The sequence below is a fragment of the Gorilla gorilla genome, chromosome 4 (genome assembly GCF_029281585.2).
Source record: "Gorilla gorilla gorilla isolate KB3781 chromosome 4, NHGRI_mGorGor1-v2.1_pri, whole genome shotgun sequence".
Lineage (NCBI taxonomy): Eukaryota > Metazoa > Chordata > Mammalia > Primates > Hominidae > Gorilla > Gorilla gorilla.
In genome coordinates, this window is record NC_073228.2 from 136616209 (window position 1) to 136630765 (window position 14557).

Genomic DNA, 14557 nt, shown 5'->3' on the forward strand with positions numbered 1-14557 from the left:
ACTTTGCAGGCCATACGGCTTCATGTGAAAGCAGCCATAGAGCATATGTAAATAAATGAGCATGGCTGTTTTAATAAAATTTTATTTACAAAAACAGGTGGTGAGCTGGATTTAGCCAGCAGACATTTTGCCAATTTTTGCTATAAATCATTATTTTTCTGTCTTTTGAAGTTACAAAATCTTTATAGTTTTTAAATTTGGGACTCCTAATCAAGCAGTGATGGGTTTATTTTTAGCACAATCATTTTAATAAGACAAACAAAATATGCACCAGCTTGAAAACAATGACCACATTAATGGAAGAGAGTTCTGAAATAAATATTTATGGTAAAAAGGTTTGAAATGTAGGCCATTATAATATGTCCATTTCATTTGCATATTATCTATATTCTTATCATAATGAACAGTCTTAATTCACACGTGGCAACAAATCCCCCACAACAGGGTGAGAATGAGAATACATTTTATAAAGAAAAAGAACTAAATTTAAAAATGGAATTCCTCATACAAATTTACTATTTAAAAATTCAATGACTTTTAAAGACTAATCTTGTTTGTGGAAGAACTCCACATTATCCTAATTTCCTTAAAATACTTAGGTTCCAGCCAGGCATGGTGGCTCACGCCTGTAGTCCCAGCACTTTGGGAGGCCGAGGCAGATGGATCATGAGGTCAGGAGATCAAGACCAGCCTGGCTAACATGGTGAAACCCCGTCTCTACTAAAAATACAAAAAATTAGCCGGGCGAGGTGGCATTTGCCTATAGTCCCAGCTACTCGGGAGGCTGAGGCAGGAGAATCGCTTCAACCCGGGAGGTGGAGGTTGCAGTGAGCCGAGATCGCGCCACTGCACTCCAGCCTGGGCGACAGAATGAGACTCCGTCTCAAAACAAACAAACAAACAAACAAACAAAAAAACTTAGGTTCCTAACACAGATGTAAGTCCCTACATAAAATTAAAACACACAGGAAATTTTAAAATGGCATACCCACTATTATAGAGTCTTATAATTCTAAATTCTAAAAAAACAGAACATATATTCAAAGTCAGCTATAAACGGATCAATACAGGAGAAAAAATGCAAAGTTAACCAGGTAAATGGCATACATCTTCTGTTCTAATTGTTATCTAATATATTAAACAGATAACGGCAAAATAAAAGTCATGCACTCTACCACCTTGTGAAACCACCTAATTTCTACAAATCAGATTACTAAACACAACTTACCCCTTCTTTTTTTCCTTTTCTCTCCATCTTCTCCAACCTCACCCTCTTCATCATCATCTTCCTCTGACCCACTGATATCAGAGCCTGATATTTCTTCTCCTAGGACAGAAATTTAATACAATGTTTTTTATCCTGTACCAAGTCATCAGCTATTTACGAAATACCTATATCAGCTTTCTTCCTCAGATTTTTGTTACTGCAAACAACAAATTTAAATACTATTTAAATGCTCCTAGAAAGTATAACAGATATGCCAATCTCAGACACAGATGAGATATCCAAAAAGACTTTATTTTTAAAGTCTCTAAAGAGAAGTTAAATTCTGACCCACTTAAAATTTCAAACCATTCTGGCTAGGCAAGGTGGCGCACGCCTGTAATCCCAGCACTTTAAGAGGCTGAGGCAGGCAGATCACTTGAGGCCAAGAGTTTGAGACCAGCCTGGCCAACATGGCAAAACCCCATCTCTACTAAAAATACAAAAATTAGCTGGACTTGGTGGCATGCACCTGTAATCCCAGCTACTTGGGAGGCTGAGGCAGGAGAATCACTTGAACCCAGGAGGCAGAGGTTGCAGTGAGCCGAGATGGCACCACTGCACTCCAGCCTCAACAACAGAGTGACTCTGTCTCAAAAAAAAAAAAAAAAAAAAATTCAAATCATTTCTTTATGTATAATTTTAAATATATATATAAATTATGTGGTAAAGTTACTAATTCAGTCTTTTAAAAATGTGATCACTTTTGAGGAACAATTTCTTCTAAAACAGCTTCCTGTTTAAGATTTCAAATAATTCATTCAATCTGTATTTTTAAGAGACACAGAACTGTCATGTAACAATGATCCCACTTTTAGGACTGTATCACAAGATATTTTCAAAAAAAGAAGTGCTTATTTGTACAAAGACAGTGTTAACTACACATTAACTTAAAGATAAAAAAACAAAAAAGGAATGATGAAGCCAATAAAACAGATCAGCACTATATCATCTTCAAATTAGCTATTTTTAAATGCCACTGTTTACATATGAAATGTCTAACAAAATAAAATAGAGGAGAAAAAAGTAAAATATACTCTAATCACAACCAGGTAATAATTGTACCTGTAAGTACAAGATGGAAAGGAACACAAGAGTCTTGGGAGAAGAAATTTCTGAAAAATATTTTTTTCTTCGGGCTTAGAAACAACGACATCTTGGTAGTAATGAGCACAGCTAGTGCCCAAAACTAGGTTTCTAAATACCATTCTCCTACAGAAGGGACCAGAGAGAAGTGAATGATTCTAAGATTGGGCAAGGAAGACACAAGATAAACCTAAAACCTTTTGGAGTGTCAAAAAGTAATCAAATGCTCAAAAAAACTGATGAGCACATGCTGAAAGAATACAGGAACTACTCTGAAGGATCTCATAATAGCCAAAGCTGGAACAATTCAATGAACAAAACAAATAATGATAACACTGGATTATAATCCATGATCTAAATAAGATAAATACTTGAATAAATAAACAAATGGGAATGAAGGGGCTGTTCTTCCTTACAATAGAATCCTAAACACTAAACAAGGAAGAAATGATGAGAATAGAAAATAACATTGAACAAATGCCACAGGATTATTGTTGCAGACAAGAACTATTGATGAATACTAAAAATAGTAGAAGAAAGTATGACAAGAAACAGGACCTTTGCAGTCTCAAAGTATCCCCCACAAGATACATGTTAATTACGAATGGAAACATAAAACAATAGATTTACAGTGGAGAAACTTTGCAGGGTCATTTTAAAAGAAAAGTAGACAAACCCAAATTAATGAACATTCAACAAATATATGACCAGTACTCTTCAAAAATGTCAAGATCAAGAAAGACTGGGGAATTAGACTGAAGAACAAGTGTGCTAGACATCGTCATTAAGAAGGCATGACATGGCCGGGCATGGTGGCTCACGCCTGTAGTCCCAGCACTTTGAGATGCCGAGGCGGGCAGATCACGAGGTCAGAGGATAAAGACCATCCTGGCAAACATGGTGAAACCCTGTCTCTACTAAAAATACTAAAATTAGCTGGGTGTGGTGGCATGTGCCTGTAGTCCCAGCTACTCAGGAGGTTGAGGCAGGAGAATCGCTTGAACAGGGAGGCAGAGGTTGCAGTGAGCTGAGACTGTGCCACTGAATTCCAGCCTGACAACAGAGCGAGACTCTGTCTCAAAACAAAAAAACAAAAAACAACAACAACAACAACAAAAAAAAGAAAGCATGACAAATAAATGCAATGTGTGATCCTGGATTGTATCCTGGACCAGGAAAAAGAGGCACTGGAAGGAAAACTGGCCAAATTTGAATAAAGTCCACAAATTAGTTAATAAGACTATATCAATGTAAATTTCCTGGTTTCAATAACTGTTGTATGCTTATAAAAGATGTTAACATGAGGTGAAGCTGGGTGAAGGGTAGATAGGAACTCTCCATATCATGTTTGCAAGTTGCATATAGCCTACAATAATTTTTAAGTTTAAAAATTATTATTTTAATGCTATTGCCTACTTTTTTATCGTTGATATGATCAACTCCATTAACTAGATTATAAAAAGAAATGTCATAAGAGCAAAAATAAACTGAAATGTATTAAAAACAGTATTATCATAGAATCCAGCAATTCCATTGCTGGGTACATACCCCAAAAATTGTAAAACAAGAATTCAAACAGGTATTTGTATACCCACGTTCATAGCAGCATTATTCACAATAGCCAAAAGGTGGAAGGAACCAACTGTCCATTGGTGGATGAATGGATAACAAAATGTAGTATATACACAATGGAATGTTATTCAGAATTAAAAAGAAGTCCTGATACATTCTACAACACGGATGACCCTTGAAGGCATTATACTAAATGAAATAAGCCAGTCACAAAAAGACAAATGCTGTATTTCACTTTCTTTTTTTTTTTTTTTTTTTTTTTGAGATGGGAGTCTCACTCTGCCACCCAGGCTGGAGTGCAGTGGCATAATCTCAGCTCATTGCCACCTCCACCTTCTGGGTTCAAGTGATCCTCCTGCCTCAGCCTCCCAAGTAGCTGGGATTACAGGCAAGAGCCACCATGCCCAGCTAATTTTTGTGTTTTCAGTATAGATGGGGTTTCACCACGTTGGCCAGGCTGGTCTCGAACTCCTGACCTCAACTGATCCACCCGCCTCGGCCTCACAAAGTGCTGGGATTACAGGCGTGAGCCACTGCGCCCCACCAATTCCGCCTTCGTTAAGATACCCAGAGCTGTCAAATTCATAGACAAAGCAGAATGGTTGTTGGCCAGGAACTAGGGGAAGGGAGGAATGGGTACATACTGTTTTTAATGAGTACAAAGTTTCAATTTTGCAAGAAGAAAACTGAAGACGGATAACTGCAGAACAATGTGAATGTAATGCCACAGAAATGTAGACTTAAATGTGATTAAAATGGTAAACTTTATGTTATGCAAGTTTAACCACAATTTTTTAAAAAGGAATAAAATTCAGGCACTTGCTACAATATGGATGAACCTTCAACGTTCTGTTAAGTGAAATAAGCCAGTCACAAGTAGACACTCCATGATTTTACTTATATGAGGTACCTAGAATAGTCAAATTCATAGAGACCGAAAGTAGAATAGTGGTTACCAGAGACTGGGGGAGAAAAGAATAGGAAGTTACTACTTAAATGGGCACAGCATTTCTGTTTGGGATGATGAAAAAGTTCTAGAAATGAATAGTGGTGACAGTTGCACAACAATGCGAATATACTTGATGCACTAACTGTACACTTAACTAACAATGGTTACAATGATAAATTTTATGTCATGTATATTTTACCACAACAAAAAAATGTAAAACATAAAGTCAGCAAAATAAAAGTATGCACTCACCGTTAACATCGCTAAGAAATTAAAAATCTTTAAAACATACTGGCTATAAATACCACCTAGTGGTCACATTTAAAACACCAAATTTCATTATCTAACAGTTCTCTTACTGCTTTTCCTCAATAACTGCTTGTTTACTAAATAAGTACCTTCTCTAAACATTTGTGATGCTGGCGTCTCTGAATTTCACCTCTGATCTAGTCAGTCTCCTCACAGACTACAAAGGTGCTTTGAAACCAAAGCCCTGTTTACGTGGTTCGCAAAGGAGCTCTGTACCAATCAGAAAGGATCTGTTTCTTGCATTAAGGTGCAAGGACTCACTCAGCACTTAATGACTGGGAAGCGTCTCACTCTCATAAATGAGATCTTCAAATTTTCCAACTTTCTAGCATGATATTGTTAGAAAAGAATTTCCAAAATACAATCTCATGTTCAAATTTAGGTATGAAAGGATATTTTAAAGGTCATGCAATGCATTTTTCCTTATAGCAAACTTGGTTTACTCATGACTGTCTAATATCTTGCTTTACTTCAAACAATAGTTAGTTGATATTGATTGCAATGCCAGAATTCTGGTCATTTTCACCTAAATACATACATTGCAGAATTTGCTCTTATACAGAGACAAATAAACATTCATTCCTTAACAAGTAGTCATATGAAATCTACAAAACATCATGCAAATGTTTTTAAAAAACCACATACACAAATATTATGTAATTTTACTTAAGCTTAATATGAAAATGCGAAAGTATGTAAGTACCAAGTCACTTTCTAGAAATATTCATTTAACTACCAATGTTAGAGGCTCAAAAAAGGTTTAATACAGGGCTTTTGTTAGAACACTTAGTGGTTCAACAATGTATTTTTAGCCAACATAAAGATTAATATTTTGAGGGAAAGCTACCTTCTTCAAGCTTCTTTTTCAGTTCTTCTATTTCTTTCTGGAACTGACGCAGCAAAGCATCCTTTGGATCTTCATTAATTCTAGCTTTATTTTTAATATTCTTAGCACGATTGGCATACCGTAATGTACTGATAGTTTCATCATAATTGTAATCTGCTGGCCCAATATTTGCACACTATTGAATTAGAAATATGAAACAAATCATTTTACACTTGACAGAGTTAAAATTAATACTACCATTACAAATACATCAAAAACATTTAAAGCACATATGCACCCTTGGCCTTCTTGAAAATGAGAGTGTCAACCACATGAGTTTCCAAAGGACACTATTATGGGCTAATACACATGAGTGTACCACAAAAAGGACAACCACAAGTCAAAAAAAGTAAAATAATCAAGTTTTAAAAATGTGATACATATCAATTATTGGCATAAATTAGAATCTTAAATTTGCCTGATGTTAACTATATCACCAATTAAGTCTTACCATCATGGTTTTTGAATTTCCTCCTAAGGAATCCTGAAGAAGACGAGTCAGTTTAGAGTTACGATAAGGCACATGAGTGCTTTTTCCATCAACCAAGGCAGAAATTACATTACCAAGGGTGGAAAGTGAAAGATTGATTTTTGTAGCTTCCTTTAGGCGCTGTCCAGTAGCTCCAGTTTTTGCCTGTCTTTCTGAACCCTAGCAATAAACAGAGATGAAAGTAAAGCTAAAATTTTTTTAAAAATAGAATATTCTTCCCAAAGTTTTATTAAAAAGTAATGTTAACAGTAAAAAACCTGATATGATGCCTGAATTCACTTCAAAATAATATAGGAAAGGAAGAAGTGGGTGAGAGTACATGAAACAAGATTAGCCATGAGCTGATTGTTGGGAGTTGGGTGATCAGTGTATGGGGGATCACTATACTATTCTATCTACTTTCATATACATTTGAAATGTTCCATAATAAATAATAAACATACACAAGTAACACCTTAAAAATCATATGTAAATCATACCTTGTCACTTTAATTTTCATTCATTTATAAAATAAATGGATCACAAGAAAGAGTTATTCCTTAAGCAGTGTCCTGTTACTTACAGCAAGATCTACAAGATGGAGCTTCCCCATCCTGACATGCATGTTACCATCAATGCCTTTTTCACTGCATTCTATAGTAATTGTAAAGATGGCATGGGAACGGGAACTATGTTCGTTCATATTAGTTGCACCAACAGAACCTTTAATAAATAAACGAAATCCTTTAAAAGTGTAACAGAGAGTGCCTTTAAAAATAATTAAACATCCTGAACAGTTTAAAACACTTAATTTTATCACAATCAAAAGCCAGAGAGCACGGCTAAACCACAAAGGCATGGGTGTGTACTTAGCCACTACATGAAATTTCTCTTATACTTTGTTGATAACAAACAAGTTTGTAAGGTTTCTCATATTAAAGACATAACTTTAGCAAAAAATAATTTCAATCCCTAGTAATACTGCCTAAAAAATAACTAATTTACACCCAAAAAAAACCACATTAATTGGAAAAATTATTGCTGATTTAGCTATCTAAAGAGAATTATGCATGCTGGTGTACTGCAGGAAGTAAAAAACAATAATAATAAAGAGAATTTTAGCTACTTGGGAGGCTGAGGCACAAGAATCACTTGAATCCGAGAGGTGGAGGTTGCAGTGAGCTGAGATTGCGCCACTGCACTCCAGCTTGAACATATAAACCACAGGAATACTTGCACACACATGTTAGACAATACAACAATATTCAGTGCAGCATTAAAAAAAATAAGGTAGATCTAAAAACGTGGAAAAATGCCCATAACATATAAATTAAAAATAAAAGCAAGTTAGAAAGAAATATGTAACATAATCCTACTTCTGTAAAAAAGAAAAATCCATTCAAAATATGCAAAGTATTTGCATATGTGTAAATATATGAATATATTGTGTAAACAAAAAACATTTTTTACAATAGACCTGTATTAGTTTTTTTCTTAAATTCCAAAGTATTTTGTTAATTTTACTCAATGCCAAAATTATCTTCCTACTATACATTCATGCAGAATTTTTCTGTGCAAGCTTTGATTTTAGAATTTAAACATTAAAAGGGTAGTCTTTAATGAAGTGACCAAAAGCTCCAATTAACTACCTGAGAATTAAATTAATTTCATTCTATGAATGAAATCTTGTGTTAAAATTTTTAATTAAATAACCAATAATTAACATATTTCTGGTATTTAAGTTTTTTAAATAAAAGCATACAGAAAGCATAAAGTGAAAGCTCCTGACATTCTTTTTCCCCAATTTTATTTCTCCTTCTCTAAAGGTAACCACTACAATCAGTCCTTTCATTTTGTATTTTATATACATACATGTAGACACAAACACACACACACTGCCCAAATAAATATATGGTTTAACAATTTTTCACATATAAATAAATGGGGTAAGGCAGTACATACATACTGTTCTACAATTTGCTTTTTTCCCCCCACTGACAAACATACTTTGAAAATCTTCCGGGTCTGTGTAGGCACATTTACCTGACTGGGTTTTTTTGTTGTTTTGTTTGAGACAGGGTCTCCCTCTGTCACCCAGGCTGGAGTGCAGTGGCACAATCTCGGCTCACTGCAACCTCCACCTCCCAGGTTCAAGTGATCCTCCGGCCTCAACCTCCTGAGTAGCTGAGATCACAGGTGCACACCACCACGCCCAGCTAATTTTTGTATTTTTAGCAGAGACGAGGTTTCACCAGGTTGGCCAGGCTGGTCTCAAACTCCTGGCCTCAAGTGATCCATCCGCCTCAGCCACCCAGAGTGCTGGGATTATATGCATGAGCCACCACACTCAGCTTGTTGTTTTTTTTGTTGTTGTTTTGTTTTGTTTTGTTTTTGAGACAGAGTCCTCCTCTGTTGCCCAGGCTGGAGTTCAGTGGTGCTATCTTGGCTCACTGCAACCTCTGCCTCCCAGGTTCAAGCAATTCTGCTGCCTCAGCATCCCAAGTAGCTGGGATTATAGGTGTAAACCACCACGTCTGGCTGATTTTTTTGTATTTTTTAGTTGAGATGGGGTTTCGCCATGTTGCACAGGCTGGTCTCTAACTCCTGAGCTCAGGAAATCTGCCCACCTTGGCCTCCCAGAGTGTTGGGATTACAGGCATGAGCCACCACACCCAGCCTAACTCATTGTTTTTAACAGCTTTATTACAGTCTATGGTATTTTTGTGTCATCATTTACATAATCAGGGTTTTATTGAAGGTTAGATTGTTACATCTAAAAATATTTTCCAGAATGTCTAAAATTAGAAACACAGAGTCAAAAGGAATGTATTTTAAAATGTCAACAGATACTGTTAACAATGCCCTTCAAATAGGCTGCACCAATTTATATTCCATCCTCAGTGCCCATTTCTTCAAAGTCTCACCAACCTACATATCCTTCATCTAATCTGATGGGTGAAACATCTCTCTCTATCTCGTTTTAGCATTTTCCTGATTAGTTGTGAAGTTAAACAGCTTTTCACATACTTATTGCTGTGCTTAGTTCTTCTACGAATAACATACATATTTTTTGCTAATTTTTCTATTAAGATTTGGTCTTTTTCTATTAATCGGTTCATAAGAATGTAATTGATTTTTGAAGTTTTGTTGTTTGATTTCCTTGGGTTTGATAGATCTATCGTCAAGTCATAGAAACTTATAAAAATTTTTCATTTTCTATTTCTCATCTTTTACCTCTAATCCCTCTTTTTTTTCTTTTTTTTTTGGTTGCTGTGTTGCCCAAGTTGGAGTGCAGTGGTGCGATCTCAGCTCACTGCAACTTCTGCCTTCCTGGTTAAAACGATTCTCCTGCCACAGCCTCCTGAGTAACTGGGATTACAGGCACCCACCACCACTCCCAGCTAATTTTTGTATTTTTAGTAGAGACGGGGTTTCACCATGTTGGCCAGGCTGGTCTCAAACAAGTGATCCACCCACCTCAGCCTCCCAAAGTGCTGGGATTACAGGTGTGAGCCACTGCGACCAGACTTTTCACCTCTAATTTCTAATTGCTATTAGCTGCATCACCAGTACTAGGTTTGAGGCATCTGCATAATATCGCTGAAGCTTCCTACTCTTTAGACTAAAAACGTGACACAATTACTAAAAAGAATACAATTTTTTTATTTAAATTTTGTTTTGTTTTTCTTGTCAACAAAAGGGAAGCATTACAGTGCCTAGTTAATGCAGACTACTGGCCTAGGTTTTTTGGGTTTCTTCCAGGTGGGTTTCTTTAGGACAGGGGCTCCCTATTGTCCAGGCTGGTCTCAAACTCCTGGCCTCAAATGATCCTCCCAGTTCAGCCTCCCGAGTTGCTGGGATTACAGGCATGAGCCACTGCGTGTGGCTATGGCTTAGGTGTGATCACTCACTCTACCACTTAGTAGTTATAGTACTTAGACAAGTTACTTAAACTAAGTCTCACTTTCTTCATTCATAAAGTAAGAATTTAATGTCTTCATAGTCTCCTGTGAGGACTAAGAGAGCATCTTTATGAAGCACTTAGCACAAGCACTCTCCACTAAGAGCTCAATAAACATTACCAATTTTACTATTATAGCTACCAAGAGACAGCCGTATGAGAGTTGCATAGATTGGCACTACTAAAAAGAAACAAAATTTTGCTCGGCATGGAAAATGATTTGTGGTGTCTTTCATTCATATATGCTCTCTACATGGTAAATAATAAAAGTGGAATGGTTTTCAAGAAACCTAAAAAATCCAGTCTCTACAGGGTAAAGTGCCATACCAAATTTGCTTCTAAACCAGCCTACTCAACACACAGATGCTTAATCACAATTACACACTATACTTACGATTTTTGTGGCCTAGCGTCATAATTCTATCCATATCATCAGCATTATTTACCACATAAGCTGATAAATCTTTGATATAAACTCCCACATCAGGTCTTTCTTTAACCTAAAAAAAAATTAAGACTTTATACTATATCAATAACTCTTCCACAATTATTTATTGAGTATCTCCTATGTGTTGGACACTCTACTAGACAGAGGGAATATACTGATAAGATAGACACTGTTCCTACACGCATGGAGATGTCTATAGGAAAAACATACAAATGAAGAATTACACATAAAAACTATTTTATTTCAATTGTGATGACATGAAGAAAAACACAGAAAAAGTACAGAACACTACTAAGCTAGTGAAGGAGATAGGATAAAATTCCCCAAGGTGATGTTTAAGCTAAAATTTCTTTAAATAAAAAGGAGGCAGTTAGTCAGTTGAGGTAGGAAAAGAAGAAAATGTGCAAGAATCCTGAAATAAGAAAAAACTAGGCACTTACAAAAAAATAACAAACCGAAAAAGACAATGTGGCTGGAGAGAGCAGGAAACAGGGAAAAATAGGTGAGATATCTGGTTATATAGGAAGACAGAGACAAGTTTAGAATAGTTTTTGGTCTTTATGGTAAGAATAATTTGGAGAATTTCAAGCAACTGAGGGAAATAATCAGATCTATAGTATCAATGTTAAAATATGATCTTTCTATGAATTACCTTATGAGAATTTTTAACCAAATTTGAATAATGTATTTAGGATGGATTTACCCAAAATACAAGTGGCGCTGTATAAACAAAATTCACTTTGGAAGGCTCAGAGTCATCTCTACAAACCAAAAGAATAAAAAGTGAAACTGAGGCAGAGGCCTGTGGTTGCCAGTGGGAAAAGCCATTCCACGGGTAGGAAGACCTCATAGACATCGAAGACAAATGAAAATCTGATAAACAATTCCAGGGGAAAACATTATAAAGGTAGACACTCAACATTCCAGTCGCTGATTTTCAATGTTGTGTGTGTGTGCATGCGCCTTTTATAACAATTGATAAGATAAATTTACAAATTAGGAAAAATCCTTTATCTGTCATGGGATATAAATTAAGCCCTAATTCTATTAGTAGTAAAAAAAAAAAAAAAAAAAAAAAAGTGTGATGATCTCTATAAGCCAGTGGATTTCAGACCTTGCTCTGAAAAGCCCTAGAGGGTCCATGGTGGCACTGAGGCGCCCACTGTAGGAGTTTAGGGGTCTTCAGGCCCAGAGAAGTTCTAAACAGAAGGGCGCTTTCATGAATTTTACACATTGAGCTTCCACATAAGGTTTGGTTTGATGAAAGTGTTGAAATGCTTTACACCTTTTAAAAGGTTTGAAAATTACTGGTCTATATCAATGCTTCTCAAAAAATCTCTGATAAAGGATGTACATATTTATAATATGATAATTTTGTAAAATACAAAAATCATGCACTTGGATGCCTTGGCAATGTCAAATTGCTATGGAAGTTTTTAAGCACCTACTCTCAGTTTTTGTGCTCATTCTCACCGCAGACTGAAAATGGACATTCTTCAAACTGACATCTGTCTGCAAACTAGTGGTCTTCCAATCACAATATGCTATTAATTCAAAATTCAATTAATAAGTGTATTCAACTAATAACTGACTAGATATGAAAGATGAAGAAAGAAAATATAATTCCAAATATGTGAAAGTTAAAAAACTGGATGGAAATGCTACCAAAGAATTTTTATCAAAAAAAACACAGGAATTCAATATCTATGACAAACACAGTTTATAACAATGGATCTCAATGGAAGCAGTTACCCTCTTGTCCTAGAATATTTTAGAAATTTGCGCAAGAGTTTCTGGTTCACTTGAGGACACTGTAGTTATTGATAGGCAGGGACCAGGAATACTAAACATCCTGAAATAAGTGGGACAGTCTCACCCAATGAAGAACTGTCCCACAGAATTTTGAATGTCCTACCAGATATTCACATGGTAAAAAAACTACTTATAATTATTTGAGTCTAGACCCAGATAATTATATCTGAGTCTGTCATATGTAACTTTATTTCACATATAAAGACAAAGTGCTTTTCCATATAGCAATAATATGAGAACACAGAAAAATTGAGGGAAGAATTGTACTTTATTTCACTCCAAACTCTACCAAGAGCTAGTCACTATTGTAAAAGACCATGTCATTGGCAATAACACCAATCAAGGGGTTTAGATCAACAATACAACATACCTGTTGACACTGCATTTGTAGCTGTTACAATTTTGATGATTCTATATGCCTCTGACTATTTTAGTATGTCATCAAGTGTGGTCATATCTAAGTGTTTACATATCTAAATACTAGCATTTATATTTAATAACTTGTATTCTCCTTTATATTACAGTAGGGTAGTATACGAATTTTTTTAAAAGTATGTGTATAGGTAGATTTTATTAATGTCACATATGAATTTTATTTCAGGACAGTCAAAAGAGCATTACAAAACGTATGTTATCTAGAAAGGAGTTGGGATGTGAAGGACCTCTTCAAGGAGAACTACAAACCACTGCTCAATGAAATAAAAGAGGATACAAACAAATGGAAGAACATTCCATGCTCATGGATAGGAAGAATCAATATCGTGAAAATGGCCATACTGCCCAAGGTAATTTATAGATTCAATACCATCCCCATCAAGCTACCAATGACTTTCTTCACAGAATTGGAAAAAATTACTTTAAAGTTCATATGGAACCAAAAAAGAGCCCGCATTGCCAAGTCAATTCTAAGCCAAAAGAACAAAGCTGGAGGCATCACGTTACCTGACTTCAAACTATATTACAAGGCTACAGTAACCAAAACAGCATGGTACTGGTACCAAAACAGAGATATAGATCAATGGAACAGAACAGAGCCCTCAGAAATAATGCCACACATTTTCAACTATCTGATCTTTGACAAACCTGACAAAAACAAGAAATGGGGAAAGGATTTCCTATTTAACAAATGGTGCTGGGAAAACTGGCTAGCCATATGTAGAAAGCTGAAACTGGATTCCTTCCTTACACCTTATACAAAAATTAATTCAAGATGGATTAAAGACTTAAATGTTAGACCTAAAACCATAAAAACCCTAGAAGAAAACCTAGGCAATACCATTCAGGACATAGGCATGGCAAGGACTTCACGTCTAAAACACCAAAAGCAATGGCAACAAAAGCCAAAATTGACAAATGGGATCTAATTAAACTAAAGAGCTTCTGCACAGCAAAAGAAACTACCATCAGAGTGAACAGGCAACCTACAGAATGGGAGAACATTTTTGCAATCTACTCATCTGACAAAGGGCTAATATCCAGAATCTACAAAGAACTCAAACAAATTTACAAGAAAAAAACAAACAACCCCATCAAAAAGTGGGTGAAGGATATGAACAGACACTTCTCAAAAGAAGACATTTATGCAGCCAACAGACACATGAAAAAATGCTCATCATCACTGGTCATCAGAGAAATGCAAATCAAAACCACAATGAGATATCATCTCACACCAGTTAGAATGGCGATCATTAAAAAGTCAGGAAACAGGTGTTGGAAAGGATGTGGAGAAACAGGAACACTTTTACACCATTGGTGGGAGTGTAAACTAGTTCAACCATTGTGGAAGTCAGTGTGGCGATTC

The 14557-nt window shown here is 35.8% G+C and overlaps 1 protein-coding gene across 6 annotated transcripts in view; it reads right to left on the reverse strand.

Moving 5' to 3' along the window:
• The window catches only part of KIF3A (kinesin family member 3A), a 48910-nt gene that overhangs the window by 20876 nt on the left and 13477 nt on the right, over window positions 1-14557 (reverse strand). For all 6 annotated transcript variants that reach the window (XM_055386582.2, XM_055386580.2, XM_063706769.1 and 3 more), the window contains exons 5-9: window positions 10891-10996; window positions 7119-7258; window positions 6518-6715; window positions 6028-6202; window positions 1229-1327 (exon numbers count right to left, since the gene is read on the reverse strand). In XM_055386582.2, the coding sequence (XP_055242557.2) occupies window positions 1229-1327; window positions 6028-6202; window positions 6518-6715; window positions 7119-7258; window positions 10891-10996 (718 nt within the window). The remainder of the gene's footprint in view (window positions 1-1228; window positions 1328-6027; window positions 6203-6517; window positions 6716-7118; window positions 7259-10890; window positions 10997-14557) is intronic.